Source organism: Procambarus clarkii, chromosome 54, assembly GCF_040958095.1.
Source record: "Procambarus clarkii isolate CNS0578487 chromosome 54, FALCON_Pclarkii_2.0, whole genome shotgun sequence".
NCBI lineage: Eukaryota > Metazoa > Arthropoda > Malacostraca > Decapoda > Cambaridae > Procambarus > Procambarus clarkii.
Genome location: NC_091203.1, coordinates 24,726,772 through 24,746,193, shown reverse-complemented (window position 1 = coordinate 24,746,193; position 19,422 = coordinate 24,726,772). Strand labels below are relative to the sequence as shown.

The 19,422-nt window shown below is 43.0% G+C and overlaps 1 protein-coding gene across 1 annotated transcript; it reads right to left on the bottom strand.

Moving 5' to 3' along the window:
* Positions 1 to 1,314: 1,314 nt before the first annotated feature.
* LOC123771309 (transmembrane protein 134) lies at positions 1,315 to 18,745 on the bottom strand. The gene is made up of 3 exons (XM_045763794.2): positions 18,452 to 18,745; positions 4,242 to 4,389; positions 1,315 to 3,965 (listed from the first exon to the last, which is right to left on the bottom strand). Exons 1-3 carry the CDS (start codon positions 18,695 to 18,697, stop codon positions 3,787 to 3,789), a joined length of 573 nt encoding a protein of 190 aa, XP_045619750.1. The 5' UTR covers positions 18,698 to 18,745; the 3' UTR covers positions 1,315 to 3,786.
* Positions 18,746 to 19,422: the final 677 nt, after the last annotated feature.

Here is a 19,422-nt window from a genome sequence, read left to right as displayed (position 1 = left end):
GTACTAGAGCCATTTACCAGAAAAACAGTCACCAAATGCAGCCAAAACAAATAGACTACAAATGGCGACCATGGCATGCCGTATAAACAAGCAAGCGAACCCCAGCACTACTAAAAGAATGCCCCCTGAATCTCTTGTTCAATGTGCATCATTTACAGAGTTTTGGGCAGTTTTCTTCTGTGAACCCACAGTTGTCTGTAAAGCTTCAATGACTTTCTGGATGCTTTCCTGGTGGGGAGGCAAATTGTCACTTGTTCCCTACACCTGTGAGGTGGGGCCAGGTTCTGACTATGGTCTTTTGTAGACCAAGCAGGACTTCTGCAACTGTTGTTATCTTTTAGCATGGAACTATCTTAGCAAGATATTGTCAGGAAGCCACCAAGGGGCTTCCTCAGAAAAATAAATATTGTAAACAGGACTGATTTGAAACAAGGCTTAAGTGAATGGCTTTAAAAAAAAAATTAATTTGTAAAAAGCTTAACACTTAGTCTATGTAATGAATGAGATACTGGTGTGAGTATTTTGATATCATGTGGTACTAGATTTCCAAACACTACTAAATATGAAAAGTATTATGAAAAAGCTACAAGTCTCTTCAATATGGTCTTATCCATCCTCTCCACAGATGTTCCCCTTACTCTGACCTAAAGAGGACCTCAATATAAGCCTAAAGCAGGCGATGAGTCACAATAACGTAGCTAAAGTAAGTTGACCAGACCACACACTAGAAGATGAAGGGACGACGACGTTTCGTTCCGTCCTGGACCATTCTCAAGACAATCGACTTGAGAATGGTCCAGGATGGACCGAAACGTCGTCGTCCCTTCACCATCTAGTGTGTGGTCTGGTCAACAAATAAGCTTGAAGTATACACCCAGTATACACACAGGCTTCCCATCCCTGACAAAATGAACTATTAACATTTGTTAAAGTGTGATACTTGAGCAAAGATTGTCTAAACTAAAAACTTTAAGTAGTAAGAGTGCATCTTAAACAAAACATCACTTAGGAAACATACTTGGCACAATGGTAAACAATGCTGGAGTATAAGATTTAGATAATAACTATCACAAGAAATTTACATCAGAAAAATACTTCAAAAGTTAAAATAAAAAAGCATTAGAGAGATTCCTAGACTATATTATTATAATACATTATATTATATAATATAATGCAGAACACTATAATATTCTGCAGAATAAAAAAAAATAATTACGAGATTCAATGTAAGAACCTTTGCCCTAATTGCAAGAGGCAACTGAAATGCATTTGATATATATACACACACAATATAACCTCTTTCTGTCCCCCCCCCCCCCCCCCCCCAAGACTAGCATAATATCATAAAAGAGGAACGGGCCATACAAATACTTTTCAGGGATTTATTTCTTCTTTTGGATTTGGTTAAAATAGTTACCCACCTTCAGCACAGAGCTGCACCAACTCTAATAAGACTAATGGAACATATGCTATAATTCCCTGGTATTAAAATATAATAAGATCTCTTCATACAAATTTCCCCTTTTATATATATACAGTATTATTGTATTTCAGTTCAAGGAATATTACCGTCTACTATTATGAACGAATCCTGTGACAATACACCGAGTGAAAAGGATCACCTGTGTAATGTGTTTTATCATCAGAATGTCCGACTATGAAAATATGATCCAGCAATGTACTGAAGTAATTAAAAAACTATCTAAACTAATTTTTTAAACATTTCACTTTCCTACTGAGCTGGACCTTGATATAAAATTTACATAAAAAATATATAGCAACACTTTGATTATGAAATACTATATTTTATATCACACATACGTACTTCAGCACATAACATAAACCCGATATAAAAATTAGAGTACACGAGGGATTTGACAAATAAATATATATATACTGTATATATACTGTACTGTACTACCAAATAAACACATGCAAAAATAATTTAAAACATTTCAATAAACAGCACGAGCATAAACACTTATGATTCATGCAACGTAAGTGTTGCAAGATGATTCGATAATTGATTAAATTAGAGACTATCATCATCAAGAAGTTGGTAGAGTGATAATCCTTAAGAATTTACACAAAATTATAATACTGCATTATCATAATCTGAAGAAAGAATGAAGACGACAACCATTATTCTCTCTCTCGGTACCTATGTCTAACACTCTGGCTATTGGAGATTCATACAAATATTTCCCTAGAACAAACTAAAGGAAGGCACATAACCAATACTCATTTCTGAGAACCTTTAATTGTCAGTCTTCATTTTATTATCACTTATTAGCTACTAACAAGTTGCTTTTCCACAACAAAATGCTGAATAAGGCAGGCATTGCTAAGGTCGGCGAGTAATTTTTTGTCACAATCGACTGCATGTTACAATCGACGGCACGTTTCATATTTACTCATTATTATCCATTTCTAAATAACATGTACATAAAACCTTCCTTTAAATGCTGTGTGACTATGGTTTTTAAAGTCTGTTGTTTTGTTATAAATTACCTGCTATATGTACAATGCCTGCATGATATACTGCATGTGCAGATATCCATTTAAGATATACATTGGAGTTCCCGTTTTACGAACATTCACCTCACGAACATTCGTCCACATGAACATTCACCCAGGTCTCTATGTACCCCTATCATGCATAAAATCATTGTACTAACTCGCTGGAGCAACCCTTTGAATTTCCTGTCAGCAACATGGAGTACAGCTTGGGTTGTACCAGTACAACCAGTACTTGGGTTGGAGTACAACCCATACAACAGTATGGGTTGGGAGTTCCTGGCAGGAAGGGTGCAATGGGGGAGGAAGGTTCATGGGGGTTGTAGGGGGTGTGTGGGTGGGTGCCTGGGTGTGAGAGATACACTCCCAATACCTAGTGGCCTCAAGTCCTCTAAGACCCCACACAAAACATGATTTGTGTTGGCCATGACCACGATGTGTTTACTCTGTTAGTGAGGTGGGGCTCCTGGGCTGGAGATAGGAGGGTGGGGAGACGTTTACTCGTGAGGCCAATTACAAAATGACGTTCCACCAATACAGTGCACATGTATTTTTATTTATTTATTTATTCATATAATTGTACCACTTCGCTCTTCAAAAACAGCTAACTTTGACAAACAGGTTCACGGTAAATAATGTTTACCTTGAACTTTTGAATTTTGAATTACCTTGAAAAATTTTGAATTTGATAAGTTTTGGTAGCCTGGAAACGCATCTTTCCTTTATAGCTTTGCACCTATGGAAAATCACAATCTGTGTTCCGAACAAATGCTTTACAAACACGGTCCAGAATGTAACTTGTTCGTAAAATGGGAACTGCCTGTATATTAAATATTGCCGCAAACGTTACACACAGTAGTACATATTACTCTTTATGTCTGAACACACTGATCAAACAGTACAGAGCACTGTAGTGTGCTAGATCTTACTTGTACAAAAATGAAATAAAAACAATAATGCCTCGCAAATGCAACCTGGTTTATCAATAAAAAAAAAAAGGCCTGTTATCTGAAAATAAAAAAATATAGATGTTTTCAAATGCAAATACTCTACTAGTGTATATGAATATACAGTACATTAATTTCAGTCATATCAGTATGACTGCACCTTAATATTGTGACTTCTACTCGATTATGTACCTTATGTGAAAATATTTCCAATGTCTTTTTATGGTTTTAATATACTGTATAGTACTATAATAATTCAAGCTTACAGGCCGATACTGGAAGTTAGGACTTACTAACTGCATTCCTTACCATCCAATAAGCATTAGTTGAAAAGTGGAAGATTATAAAAGTCATAACCCCTTCTACCCCATACTGCTAGTAGAACATAAACTACATGGTATGCGCCTGGGATGAAGCATATGAGACCGGCAATGATGAAAACTGGACCAGATAGGCTCTCGAGCGGAATTGCTTCTACGACTATACCAGTAATGAGTAATACTGCAAAGAAAACAAAATTAACAATGAACACTTGTGTAAACTTTTTGTACAGATTATTATTATATTTTCAACTCTATTTACAGTTTGCATAGTTCTTTGGTAGATATTGCTAAGGCCTGTTGTACAGCCATTTAATCGAGATTGGGCATCCCTATAGTAGGTAATAATATATTGATCAATTCAGTCATCAACGGTAGTTAAATAAAGACTTGGGTCATATCTAGTTTTTTATCTACTGATAATCTTAAAACTATATAATCACAACTTAAAACTAACTTATGCCCATAATGAGAAGGGTGAAGGCTCCAGCAACTATTCTCCACTTTTCACGAACTTTTGGATGAAGAAACCACCATCGTGGAGATTCTGAGAAGTTGCTTCCGCAATCTCCAGGTATTAGAGAGTCACTGTCACGAGATATTGCCTGTAAGACAAACAGGCATACACCTTAATTAGCATTTATTTTAATGATTCATGAATTTTACATCATGAGCTATTCTGCACATTCTTCTAATCAAATAATAATAAAAAAAAAAAAAGTATTAAACCAGAATGGCCATTCTGGTTTAATGGCTATACTGAATGATTACTTTATGAATTGCAAGTATGCAATTCACAAAGTAATCTTACCGGTAGTTAATTATAATGTATATAAAAAATCAGCGTTGAATGTAATGAAATGACATTTTCTGGGCAAGGCCCGGAGGATCCCCGGAGCTATCCGGGCTGATATGAATGTATTAGACCCTGGCATCAGTCAAGCGAATGGAGTTCTAGGCCTACCGGGGAGCACGAGCCAGAACCTGGCCCCCTCTTCAGAGAGGCATGAGGAGCAATGGCCTATAGATATCCCCGTGTGGTTGGAAGCATTCTATACCTACCATTGACTGGGTCAGGCACCCAGAATGGCAGGCACCCCAAAACAAACCCTATCTGGTTAAAAAATTACTACCAAAAGCCAAACTATTGGACAGAACTTCCCAAACTAAAAACTAGCAAGACATCACAACCGTCACCGTGCTGCCGTCTGTGCAGCTATCCCCCTCCCTGGGAGGGGGAAGGGGGTAGCCCCAGACCCCAGCACCGGCTATCCTAACCCCTAGTTCTGAGGCTGGATGTTAAAACATGCGAAAACCACTGATCGGAGGGAGGGAGGGTTACCAGGGAGCCTCCGAGTCTCACCCAGAAAATGGTATTTCATTACATTAATCATTGGTTTTCTAGGGGGAGCCCCTTCGGCTCCCCGGAGCTACTTGTCTTGAGATTATCTTGAGATGATTTCAGGGCTTAGCGTCCCCGCGACCCGGTCCTCGACCAGGCCTCCTTTTTGTTACACCCCCCTTCCACCCAGGAAGCAGCCCGTAGCAGCTGTCTAACTCCCAGGTACCTATCTACTGCTAGGTAATAGGGGCAGCAGGGAGAAAAACTTTTTGCCCATTTGTCTCCGCCTCCATCGGGGATCGAACCCGGAACCTCAGGCTTACGAATCCAAAGCGCTGTCCGCTCAGCTGTCAGGCGCCCGATTTACTTCACCAAAGATAAAAACAAGAGGGACTTACTCGGGAGGTGATCGCCACTCGCTCCTCAACTTGAAGGCGAGACAACTGGACGCAACTACCGACCCAATACAACACATGCCCGACTAAGGCTAGGAACATTGATTAGGTAGCGAGCGGCCAAAACCATGTTCGACCTTCAAAAACTCCGTGCCCGAATGTCAGCCCAAGACGTGTTACCAAAGATGGCAACCAAAGCAGCAAACTTACAAACGTCATGGGCAAGAGCATAGACTGCAGGCTGGCTGGACCGAATAATTCTGTGGACGACCCAGGAGACCCAATCCCTGGAACAGGGAAGAAGGGTAAACCGAGTCAACCCAAAGTACGGCCCCGGCCACCAAGGCCGTGGTGCGCAGGTAACTGCGAAGAGTTGCAACCGGACACAAAACATGATGCACTCCGAACAAACTTACCACCAGGGCCAAAAGAGGAAAAACCTCTGCACTGGAGAAGATTTTGAAGCTCCCCAACCTGACCCCCAAAGGCCAATACCAACAAGAACTTTCGCAAAACAATCTTGAACCGAAGGGCCACAACAAACTGAGAAGAGAGAAAAGAGAGCACCCGGTCTAACGACCAGAAAGGCTCAGGCGGCACATGAGCAGGCAGGAGGCGAAACAACGCATGAGACAGCTTGCGGAACAGAGCAGAAGTAACTACATCCACCCCGAATGCAAGCTGAAGCGGCTCCACCAGTGCCGCACAATACGAAGCAACAGTATTTGGCATAAGATGACTGTCCTGAAACAACCAGGAAAGGAAGCACAAGACAACCCGATCCAAAATAGAAGAGAACCTATGGAGGGACAAGAAATAATGAAAGGAGCAAAAGGAAACTTCATACTGCTGCCAAGACGAAGCACACAGGTGGGACACCGTCAACGAAGCTACTTGCTCACCATACAAATGGTGATAAACTCGTGCCAGAAAGACCAGACACGAAGACCTGAGGAGAAGATAGAACCAGCTATGTAATGGACTGGTTCAATCTGCTGAAAGAGGCGAAGCCACGGGAAGATTCCTGGGCTCAGACACCAAGCAAGCAGCACCTGAAACGAAGGCTGGACCGGCTACCAAGGGGCCAACAGGACTACTCTCCCTTGGTAGGTCTCCAAGTGAGCTAAGACCTGGAGCAACAGCAGAAATGGGAAAAAAAGAGGTACAGATAACCCCACCTCGACCCGTCCTGCCTGAAGGCATCGACCCCGACAGCCTCGCAGTCGGGGTAGGGCGCCACATATAATGGGAGACACCGCGACCATACCGACGTGAAGAGGTCCACCACCTCAGCCCGTACGTCCGGCAGAAGAGCCAAACCCCGAGAACTCAGTAGACGAGTCACCCAAAGAGACCAGCCCCAAAGCACCAAGGACCACAGCAAACAGCAAAAGACCACGGCGGAGGTAGATCCCGAGCAACTTGTGGAAAAGAACCCCTAGCCACAAGGGCTGTACTTACAGGACACGTAGGGAAGAGAACTCTAGGCGCATGCAGCCCGAGTACTGATGAAAATACTCCTGGCTCGCACCAACAGACAGGACCACACCACAAGCCACAGCACTAAAACAAGTCTGAAGCCAGTCTCACGACCGCCAGGTCTCACATTAGCCACAGAACTAGGGAACAAATGCACTCCACTCCAGGTTGCAACTATTTTGACCATGTCATGGCACAGTTGACCAAGGCGCATCTGGGAACATCCTGTGCATAGGTTTGAACCCTTATCACGGCCCTTGTGGATTTCTTATTTGATACATAATGTTATTCTGATTTATGTGTGTACAGAACAAGGGGTTTGGATAGTTGGTGCAGGAGTCTGGGGCTCCCCCCTTCCACCTCCCGGGAAGGGGGGAGCTGCGCAGATGGCGGTGTGGTGACGGTTGTGACGTTATGCTCGTTTGGTCATTTTTTGTTTGGGGAGTTCTGTCCAATAGTTCAGCTTTCGGTAGCCAATTTTTAACCAGACAGGGTTTGTTTTGTTTTGAGGTGCCTACCTTTCTGGGTACCTAACCTGGTCAATGGCAGATATAGAATGCTTGCAACCACACGGGGGTTTCTATAGGCCATTTCTCCTCTTGCCTCTCTGAGGGGGGCCAGGTTCTAGCTCGTAGTCCCTGGTAAGCCTAACACTCCATTCGCTTGACTGATGCCGGGGTCTAATACATTCATATCAGCCCGAATAGCTCTGGGAAGCCGAAGGGGGGGGGGCACCCCCCAGAAATATGCCAATATACAAGCAGAAAGACAAGTTTTCTACAGTACTGTATATGAATTGGATCCAATTCACTGCGTATCTTATCAAGTGGCAACTGATTTAATGGAACTGTTGTAAAGCAAATTTTTGTACAGGTAAGTATCCACTTGATTTAATGGCCTATTTGGGGCTGTACCCAGATCGTTAAATGTGGAGTTCCGGGATTTCTGAAGATGTAAAGTGTTGTAATGTTTCAAGTAACATTCAGGTAAGATATATTTTGTACAGACAGCCACTTGGTCCACCAATCTATTGCCTTCTACCCTGTGACGTCACAGATTCACGGCACATTATTTTGATTTGTCATGAAGCAGGAGTATTCATTCTGTGACTTTGGACATATTTGTGCAGGAATGGAGGGAGGGAGGGAGGGAGGGATGGATGGATGGATGGATGGATGGATGGATGGATGGATGGATGGATGGAGGGAGGGAGGGAGGGAGGGATGGAGGGAGGGATGGAGGGAGGGAGGGATGGAGGAATGGATGGAGGGAGGGATGGAGGAATGGATGGAGGGAGGGATGGAGGAATGGATGGAGGGAGGGATGGAGGAATGGATGGAGGGAGGGATGGAGGAATGGATGGAGGGAGGGATGGAGGAATGGATGGAGGAATGGATGGAGGGATGGATGGAGGGATGGATGGAGGGAGAGATGGAGGAATGGATGGAGGGAGGGATGGAGGGAGGGATGGAAGAATGGATGGAGGGAGGGATGGAGGAATGGATGGAGGAATGGATGGAGGGAGGGATGGAGGAATGGATGGAGGGAGGGATGGTAGGATCTTGAGATGATTTCGGGGCTTTAGTGTCCCCGCGGCCCGGTCCTCGACCAGGCCTCCACCCCCAGGAAGCAGCCCGTGACAGCTGACTAACACCCCAGGTACCTATTTTACTGCTAGGTAACAGGGATGGAGGGATGGATGGAAACAGGATGTATGGAGGGATGGAGGGATGGATGGACAGATGGATGGAGGAATGGATGGAGGGATGGACAGATGGATGTATGTATGGTAGGATGTATGGAGGGATGAATGGAGGGATGGACAGATGGATGTATGTATGGTAGGATGTATGGAGGGATGAATGGAGGGATGGACAGATGGATGGAGGGATGGATGGATGGATAACTGGAAGGGAGGGAGGGATGGATGGGTGTTGAGTTGAACTATGTGACCTTGAAGCAGTGTGTGTGTGTGTATATGGGATGTAGGATGGGTGGGGAAGGTGTGTCGGTGGTGGGGAAGGTGTGTCGGTGGTGGGGAAGGTGTGTCGGTGGTGGGGAAGGTGTGTTGGTGGAGGGAAAGGGACGGGCTCACTCCGAAAACCCTAACACACTCGACCCCATTAGCCAGATTTGTTTCTTAACCACTGTGCTGCTCGCCTTCCAAATACGGCACCTCCCCCTGTGCATGAGAAATAAATTCTCGGGAAAAAATTCTTTTTGCTTTTTAAAATGTTAAAATACCCTTCCCTGATCACATATGTGAAAAAAAAAATCAAAATTGTTCTTACTATGGCCACAATGGGGTCCAGAAAATGGCATGTGACATCACGATTTGGTGGTCGTCCGTAACGTAGACTCCTGAAGCCAGTCGCCCACCAGTTTCAACATGCGCGAGTTGCCACAAATTTTTTTTTTTTTAACTTTTTGCAGACATTTATTAATATATTTGTTTTGTGTTTTCTTGCCAATCCTATGTATAATGAACACGTACACAATATTAGGGCAGTAGAACATCCGTACTGTCTCAAGACACTGTGTTATATGTCATTGGATGAATGTGGACACATTCAATGTGTCCACATATATCGCTCATATATGCAATGTTTTATGTTCATTTATGTATATTTACAACATATTTACACACTATACACTATCACACACTATATACATTTACCATCACACACACTTAGAACTCCGCAAGTGTGAGCTGCGACACCCAGCTAGCCCTTCCTCACTCCTCCAACACCTAGCTTACTCCTTACACCTTACTCACCAACATTCCTCCTCCCACCATACTGTTATTGTTTTTATTACACTACTTACAGACGTTATGTGTACGTATCTACATGTTTTATTCACCATATCTATGCAAGTGAGCCGGTATTGTGTCCAAACAACACAGTGGCCACCATACACTGTATGAGAAATCACACAGCAGCCAGCAGACAGCGCTACGACTACGACGCCACCTCCCTCACCAACATGGCTCCTCCCAACATAATCCTGTTGTTGTTATTACACTATATACACACATTGTATATACTCAAGTACATATACGTTCACCATAGCAAACCACTTAGCTAGTATGGTGTGCAAAACAAGTGTGGCTGCCACACACAGTGACACTATCTCATTTCCTCCCCCACCAAAATTCCTCCTCCCACAATACTAAGCACATATGTACATGGGTATATACACACATTATATATATATGGTTAATATGGAAGACGGAGAATGTGGTCCCAATATACTAAAAGGGCGACAGGCAAGAGGCACTGAACTACAGGCCAGTGTCCTCGACTTGTATACCATGCAAGGTGATGGAGAAGATCGTGAGAAAAAACTTAGTAACACATCTGGAGAGAAGGCACTTTGTGACAACCCATCAACATGGGTTCAGGGAGGGTAAATCTTGCCTGACTGGCTTAATAGAATTCTACGACCAGGTGACAAAGATTAAGTAAGAAAGAGAAGGCTGGGCGGACTGCATTTTCTTGGATTGTCAGAAAGCCTTTGACACAGTACCGCATAAGAGGCTGGTACATAAGCTGGAGAGACAGGCAGGTGTAGCTGGTAAGGTGCTCCAGTGGATAAGGGAGTACCTAAGCAATAGGAAGCAGAGAGTTACGGTGAGGGGTGAGACCTCAGATTGGCGTGAAGTCACCAGTGGAGTCCCACAGGACTATGTACTCTGTCCTATCTTGTTTCTGATATATGTAAATGATCTCCCGGAGGGTATAGATTCATTTCTCTCAATGTTTGCTGACGATGCCAAAATTATGAGAAGGATTAAGACAGAGGAGAACTGCTTGAGCCTTCAAGAAGACCTAAACAAGCTGAAGGAATGGTCGAACAAATGGTTATTAGAGTTTAACCCAAACAAATGCAATGTAATGAAGATAGGTGTAGCGAGCACGAGGCCAGATACTAGGTATCATCTGGGAGATGAAATTCCTCAAGAGTCAGAGAGAGAAAAGACTTGGAGGATGACATCACGCCAGACCTGTCCCCTGCAGCCCACATCAAGAGGATAACATCAGCGGCATATGCCAGGCTGGCCAACATAAGAACGCCATTCAGAAACTTGAGTAAGGAATCATTCAGAACTTTGTATATCACATATGTCAGGCCAATCCTGGAGTATGCAGCCCCAGCATGGAGTCCATATCTAGTCAAGGATAAGACTAAACTGGAAAAGGTTCAAAGGTTTGCCACCAAACTAGTACCCGAGGTGAGAGGTATGAGCTACGAGGAGAGACTATGGGAATTAAACCTCACTTCGCTGGAAGACAGAAAAGTTAGGGGGACATGATGCCCACATTCAAGATATGATAGAGCCCAATAGGCTCAGGAACCTGTACACCTGTTGATTGACGATTGAGAGGCGGGATCAAAGAGCCAGAGCTCAACCCACGCAAGCACAATTAGGGGAGTACAATTAGGCGAGTACACAACCACATTACTACCAAAACTGGATAAACCACTACCAAAACAACACACCCTGGACATGGGTGGAGAGGGAGGAGAACTACCAAAGCCTACCAGAAGTGACACGCAATATGGAAAATCATTCATATTTGCAAACATATAAGGCCTAAAATCAAAATAAAAAATAAAGTTAAGTTCATAAATGGCCTCCTAATAGAATCAAACTCAATGTTTGGTGCATTTACAGAAACCCACACAAAAGACCACATGGATAGTGAAATCTGGATCCCAAATTATAATCTATATAGATGTGACTGAGTAATTAGGTCAAGTGGAGGAGTAGGTCTGTATATTAAAAGAGGAGCTGGCATGCACAGATCTCCTGAACTCAACCAATAAGGTGGTAGAGGTACTTGGAATCAAGGTAGAAAATATAAATCTAATTATTTTAATATACAAACTGTCAGATGCAACAGTTGAGGAATTCACTAAGCAGATCCACCAAATAAAGAATATCCTTGATAACCTAGCAAACCCAGTACCAGATAATATCTTCCTTGGAGACTTCAATCTACCCAGTTTAAAATGGAAAATAGTAAACAATAAGATTATTGCAGCAAATCAACCTGATAATAACCAACCACAGGTCAGAGAACTACTGAGATTCTGTGACAAATTCTCGCTCAGTCAGCAGATTACAGAACTAACTAGGAACGAAAACACGCTGGACCCGATATTCAGGAACAATGATGAGCTAATCAGAGACATTACTGTCTCAGACACTACGTACTCGGACCACAAACTCATTGAAGTGCAAACTAACATTAATAATGGTAGTAGGCCTAAGAGAAGCAACATGCGAGAAGGGTTATTCAATAAATTCAATTTTAATAATAAAAGGATAGACTGGGAGAAAATAAACAGGGAACTTACAAACATTCAATGGAAAAATGTTCTAAGTAATAAAAATCCTACACAAGGAATAGAAAACTGACTTCTGAAGCATATGAAGTCAGTCTGAAACATGTTCCTTTGAGGAGAGCCAGAAAGAGGTCTACTGTAGAAAGAGAACGCAGACAACACTACAAAAAAAGGAAAAAATTAACGGAAATGCTTAACCCTTACACTGCTCAGGGGTCCTTGGGACATTTACACCCCTGTGCGCAAAAAAAAAAAATTCAAAAATTTTTTTCGTCTTCTAAACATGTTAATTTGTGTCCCCTGAGCATGGAAAAAAATATAAAAAAAATCGTAGGCGACATATTTTGGGCACAATTGACCGAGGAAGTTTGGCAAAAAGTGGGCGTTGACAGAGTGGTTGTCAGACCCGGTCAGTGTCACCCGCGCTGACAGATGGGAGCTGCCACAAAGATATTATTACCTAATTGTTTCAATGTCTCCGATTGATTTTTTCTTAGTTTTTTTGCAGTAATATTATTCAATAGTGTGTATTGTAATATATTTATATAATAAAAGTGGTGAATAATCGCTATACTCAAAAGTATGATGTGCATATTAGTGATTCAATTATTATGTTTATAAAACAATAAACAAATAGTTTTGCTGCTATTACACTCTATACACAAGTTATATATAAGTATCTGCATGTTTTGGTCACCATAACGAACCACTAAGTTGGTATTGAGAGTCGAAAAGCAACGAAGAGTTACCGCCACACACCAGCCAGCCACTCGCTGCCACTCCCTCAACACACGCACTAAACTTTCTCCCCCAACAATACCAGTTGTGGTGTTATTACACTATATACAGACGTTATATATAAGTATGTATATATTTTGTTCACTACAACTGTACAGCTAAGCTGATATAGTTAGTTCAGGCACTAAGAGTCTTAGCTATACACAGATGGCGGCTGGCGGCTCCCTCACTCTTTCAAGGCCACACACACTAAACTTTCTCCCCCAACAATACCGTTTGTGGTGTTATTACACTATATACAGACGTTATATATAAGTATGTATATATTTTGTTCACCACAACTGTACAGCTAAGCTGATATAGTTAGTTCAGGCACTAAGAGTCGTCGCTATACACAGATGGCGGCTGGCGGCTCCCTCACTCTTTCAAGGTCACACGCACTAAACTTTCTCCCCCAACAATACCTTTTGCAGTGTTATTACCCTATATACACATATTATATATAAATATCTACATGTTTTATGCACCGTAACTGTACACCTAAGCTTGTAGTGCGCCCAAAGAGCATAGTGGCCACCCTCTAAACAGCTAGACAAATCGTGCAGACGACGTCACCTCCGTCACCCATATGGCTCCTCCCAGCATAATCCTTTTGTTGTTATTACACTAATACACACATTATATATAAGTATCTACATTTGTGTTCACCATAGAGAACCACTGACCTGGTATGGTGAATGCAAACAATAACAGCTAGCCACACAGTCAGTAAACGATGCTGTCTCCCTCCATCTCTCAGCATCACTCCTCCCACAGCGCTAATTATTACAACAATCCTGCTGTTATCACAACCCTGGTTATTTATATCACAGTCATGGGTCATCTGTAATATTGTCATCGCTAAATAATAACAATTATATATTTATTTTGACATTTTTCGGCGATGCTGTGGTCACAAGCTGAACAGCAATGTTGTTCGCTCATGCTGCGTGCGCCGGCCTTGATTGCTCCAACAGTACTGTGCCTCTCACACCTGAGAATATTGGCCAAGATTTTTTTTTAAAATGGCATCTGTTTACAAGAGCCCTGAGGAAGCTACTGTGAACCCCGTGTAGCTGCGGGCCATTTGAATCAGGCTTGGCACCCTATGGTGTATATATACACCATGCGCACCATGGGACATGTTACTCAGGGCGTATATATACGCCATGCGCAGTTTAAGGGTTAAGCAGACACAACTTTCCATACAAAGAAGGAATAATTTAAACAGGGAGATTGAAGAAATCGAACAGTGACTTAAGCACTTTAACAGTCTCCGTGGTGTAGTGATAAGACACTCGCCTGGCGTTCCGCGAGCGCTTTGTCATGAGTTCGTATCCTGGCCGGGGAGGATTTACTGGGCGCAAATCCTTAACCCTTACACTGCTCAGGGGTCATATGGACATTTACACCCCTGTGCGCAAGAAAAAAAAAAATTCAAAATTTTTTTTTTCGTCTTCTAAACATGTTAATTTGAGTCTCCTGAGCACGGGAAAAATAATAAAAAAAATTCTATTATACATACCAATGACACAATTGAGCCGAGAAGTTGGCCGATGATGTCACAGATTGTGAGCGCTCAAGGGTGCTGCGTCAGCCAGCTGTCACTCATGGCCGCTCGCGCGGCCCGAGTTGCCGCGAATTTATTTTCGCGGAATTATTTACAGTATTCTTGGGTCATTTTACTCCAATTTTTTTCGCTAGTATTGTTCCAATTATTAGCAATAGACGTTGTATTATAATAAAAATGGTATAAACTCACTAAGCGCTCACATATTAGTGTCACAAGTATTCCCACCAAAATGGTATAATTTACAGGAAATATTCAATGTATTTGGGTTTTTTTCAATATACAGTAAACACAAAAATAAACTTGATATGTACATTTATTTACCAAAGAATTACACATTTAGTACTCCAGGAAACTGTGATACTGTGCGAAACAGTCGATATGGCACAGAGGGACGGCACACGCTTCGCACCATGTCAACACCAATTTGCGTTTCTGTGGCCTCAATTTGGTACTGGAACACACAACACACCGACGCTGGCCTGCTGCACGAGCTCCAGTTGGTGGTAATTTCTTGATTTGATGTATCAGAAAGGCCTCCCTGTAAGCGAGCCTGGGTGCAGGAGCATGGTTCAGTATTGGGTCTCGAATGGGTCTTTGTATACCAGGTGTGTCCTTGCCAAATTTACCTAGCAACTGTTTCACAACTTGGAAACTGAACGAACGGAAATATGGTTTTCTACCTGTCTTCACAAGAAACATATTGTAACTGTTCAGCATTGTTACATCAATAAGGTGAAAAATCATTTTCTTTGTCCACTTCACTGTTTTACGTACACACTCTACAGCACCCACCATCATGTCACATTTATCAACTAAACGCATGTTGATGTTGTAGTCCATCACACAATCTGGCTTGTATATTATTTGCTTTGTTGTTCTGTTCACCTTGCCACTGTCTACCATTGTACCAGGGTGAATGGTGGTCAACATGTTCACTTCACGTCTGTCTTTCCACCGCACTGAAAGCATTGCACCACTTTTTCTTACCTCGCAGTCACCTACTTGCATAGCAGTATCAAACACAGGCATTTCCTTTCATTTTGGCTTTACTGTTCCACACACTCCAGTCTTATTATCCAGCAAGAATTTCGTTAGCAAGGGACTGGTATAATAGTTATCTGTGTACAATATGTGGCCCTTGTTCAGATATGGTGCAAGCAGTGACTTCACCACACTACCTGAGAAGCCATGTTCGTCATTAGCAGGAATATCTATATTTGTGGCTGAATAAAGTATCATGTGTAACACCATTCCTGATTCACAGTCACAGAGCACAAAGAATTTCAGTCCAAATCGGTGACGTTTTGAGGGAATATACTGCTTGAAGGCAGCACGTCCTTTGAAAAGCACCAGGGATTCATCAATAACCAGCTTCTGAGCTGGTACGTAGTAATCTCGGAACTTTCCAATCAGTTCATTTAGCACGTGCCTCACCCTCCAAAGCCTATCATCCTGTGTCTCGTCAGCATTATTTGCAAAATGAATGCACCGTAGGATCAACAGAAATCTGTCTCGGGACATATATTTCCCGAACAATGGTGTTGGAACAGAGTTGTCTTTGCTCCAATAATCTGAAATTACGTGTTTCACACAATGTTTCATCAACATGCAAATTGCGAAAAACACATACATCTCATCAACAGTTGTCTCTTTCCAACGCTGTAGTCGCGAAAATTCTGAAACTTCCTCACCTTCGATGAGATCATCCGCAAGTCTGTTCGTTTCGTGAACAATGTGTTTCATTAGCGGCTCATCGAAATATGCAGTAAAGAAGTCCATTTCACACATTTCGTCACCAGTATCGGGGAAAAGATCAGTAATTCCCACATCTCTGTTATCAAAGTCGGGAATTTGTGGAACAAAATCTTCCCCATCACTCCACACACACAAACCTGCTGCCTTCCGAGAGCCATTAGCTGCACCACGGCGAGGAATCCGGGGACCAGGAGCTGAAGCACGCATTGTAACAGTAGGGGCAGGAACGGTAGATGAGGAAAAAGATGTGGAACATGAGGGAATTTGTTCCTCATTGTCGCCATATTGTCCCATGCGGCGGCGCTTGGCTGGGCGGGCAGCTGATGCGGCGAAACTTGTACTGGCACTGGGGGTAACACTATTCTCCAACTCTTCATCACTAAAGCCTGAGAAAGATTCACTTGTTTCAGACTCGTCAATCGTATCATAAACGTGCAGTGGTATAGATGAACGATGTGCTTGGGCACGGGGTGGTGTTGAGTGGTGTTGAGTAGCAGCCTCGAGAGGCATCCTCACCCTCGTGGCACCCACATGTTCCCCCTCACTATCCGTTGTTTCGATTTCTTCTGGCTGGGTATAATCTTCATCTATATCTGAGTCGTCAATATCAGACTCATCAACGTCCTTGAACAATTCATCTGCAATTTCGTCTTCGGTCAAGGACTGCGCGGCGCGGAGCGCTGGGCGAGGTCGCACGCTGGGTCGTGATGCGCTCGCCATGGTGTCTGGCCACTAACTAAGGCCTGTGAAACAAAGGAGGCCTGCTCTGGATTTTTTTTCAAAATGGCGTCTGTTTACAATCGCCCCTGGCTACGGTATGGGTGACCCCTTTACACCGCGGGACGTTTGAATCGTGCCTGGCACCCTTTGGCGTATATATACGCCATGCGCACGGTGGGACATGTTACTCATGGCGTATATATACGCCATGCGCAGTTTAAGGGTTAAGGCTTGTGACCCCTATACGAGTTCCTCACAAATTATTCCCATTCGCCTAACCGTGCGAAAAAAGTAATAACCAAGGAATATGGACACATACATGGACATATACTATACTAATTATAAGTGGACCTATCAAGATATAGGATCTAATACTGTAATGACCCATATCATAGGACCTAATAATGACCTGTATCACAGGACCTTAAGTATTGTGATAATATGATAAAAATTATTTATATTTACAGGTGTACAAAAGTTCTTACATTCTTGTAAAGCCACTAGTATGCAAATCATTTATGGCAGGTCCTTAATCTTAATTTTCCCTGGAATATGACCCGCCAAATCGTTTAACAACTAGGTACGAATTCACTGCTGGATGAATAGAGGCGTACAGTTGAGGATTGGTGCCTAGTCAATCCTCCCTGACAAGAATACGAACCCTGCTCAAATCGCTCTCTGGACGAGCGTCTTAACACTGCGCCACAAGGACTGCAATGCAAATGGTAACAGATGATGCAAAAAAAAAAAAAAGCGTTAAATGTAATGAAAGGCCATTTTCTGAGCGAGCCCCCAGAGGCTTCCTGAAGCCATCAAGCCGACATGTGCCATATTAGTTTGGTGCCATCAGTCCCTGAAGTTCTATGCCTACCGTGGGCCACGAGCCAGAACCTGGCCCCCTCAGAGAGGCTCGGGGGGGGGGGGGTGTAACAAAAAGGAGGCCTGGTCGAGGACCGGGCCACGGGGACGCTAAGCCCAGAAATCATCTCAAGATAACTTCAAGGAAGGTAATTATGAGAAGAGAGCACTAAGCTAGTATGTATGACATGGTATGGCTTAAAACTGGCTTGGCCAGTTTTGTATGTATATACTTGTCCTTAAAAATAAATTATTATCAGTACGACTATAGAGCAGATCAGCTCAAGGACCTTCAGTTTTGCTCAAGATACCTGAGAGCAAAGGAATGTGGCCCCAAGATATAACTAGCTCGTTCTGGCCTAGACTATACAAATACCCTCAAGAACTATAAAACGGAAAAAACTAACAAGACTCACGTCAACATCGGGTATAGCGAGGAGTCCCTTGACGCCGCTGGCCGCCCCGCCGCCAGTCAGAGGTCCCTCCACCCTCACTGTCACGTCTTCTGCACCAATATTTCCGTCGCGGGCCTTCGGCTTCAACGGTGAACGCTCACTTGTGGAACCATACAAGCGAATAGCGTCATCGGGATCTTCCTCAAAGGCATCTTCTATCGTAAATTTGGGTTGGCTCCTGCTTTGTTTACTAGCCATGTTTAACATGACGACCACACTAGCAAACTCCACCAGCGAACTGACGTCCAGCCAACACCTTCCCGCAAACAGTTTACTTTGCATTATAATACTAAGTTGGTTGGGGACAGGAAGCCTGAAGCCTAAGAATATAGTATGTATGTATATGTGTGTGTGTGTATATATATATATATATATATATATATATATATATATATATATATATATATATATATATATATATATATATATATATATATATATATATATATATATATATATATAAACTTCACACCTCAGAATTGACTCGAACCCAGAACGCCAGGAACACAGTGCAACTGGGGTACATGGTACCAAAACCGCTTGACCATCAGTGACCGTACAAAAGACAATGGTAGCCGAGGCTATTTCCCCATCGTGCCGATGGCACTTTGGTGGTAATCTTGGCATAGTTATTTCATCAAATCACCTCATTTTGTGGGACCACGTGAGCAACACAAATGCGAACAAGCTTGAATGGTTCCCAAGCATATATGCGACTGAAAACTCCACACCCCAGAAGTGACTTGAACCCAGACCGCCAGGAGCACAATGCAACTGGGGTACATGCTATCTTAACCGCTTGACCATCAGTGACCATACAAAAGACAATTTGGTAGCCGAGGCTAATTCCCCATCGCCCCGACGGCACTTTGATGGTAATCTTGGGCATAGTTATTTCATCAAATCACCTCATTTTGTGGGGCCACGTGAGC

Excerpts from the sequence above, each read along its gene's own strand:
- LOC123771309 (XM_045763794.2), bottom strand. The coding sequence starts at position 18,697 with ATGTTAAACATGGCTAGTAAACAAAGCAGGAGCCAACCCAAATTTACG. Across the intron at positions 4,390-18,451 it reads TCGCTATACCCGATGTTGAC|GCAATATCTCGTGACAGTGA; the intron begins GTGAGTCTTGTT and ends TTTGTCTTACAG. Across the intron at positions 3,966-4,241 it reads CCTTCTCATTATGGGCATAA|TATTACTCATTACTGGTATA; the intron begins GTTAGTTTTAAG and ends TTTTCTTTGCAG.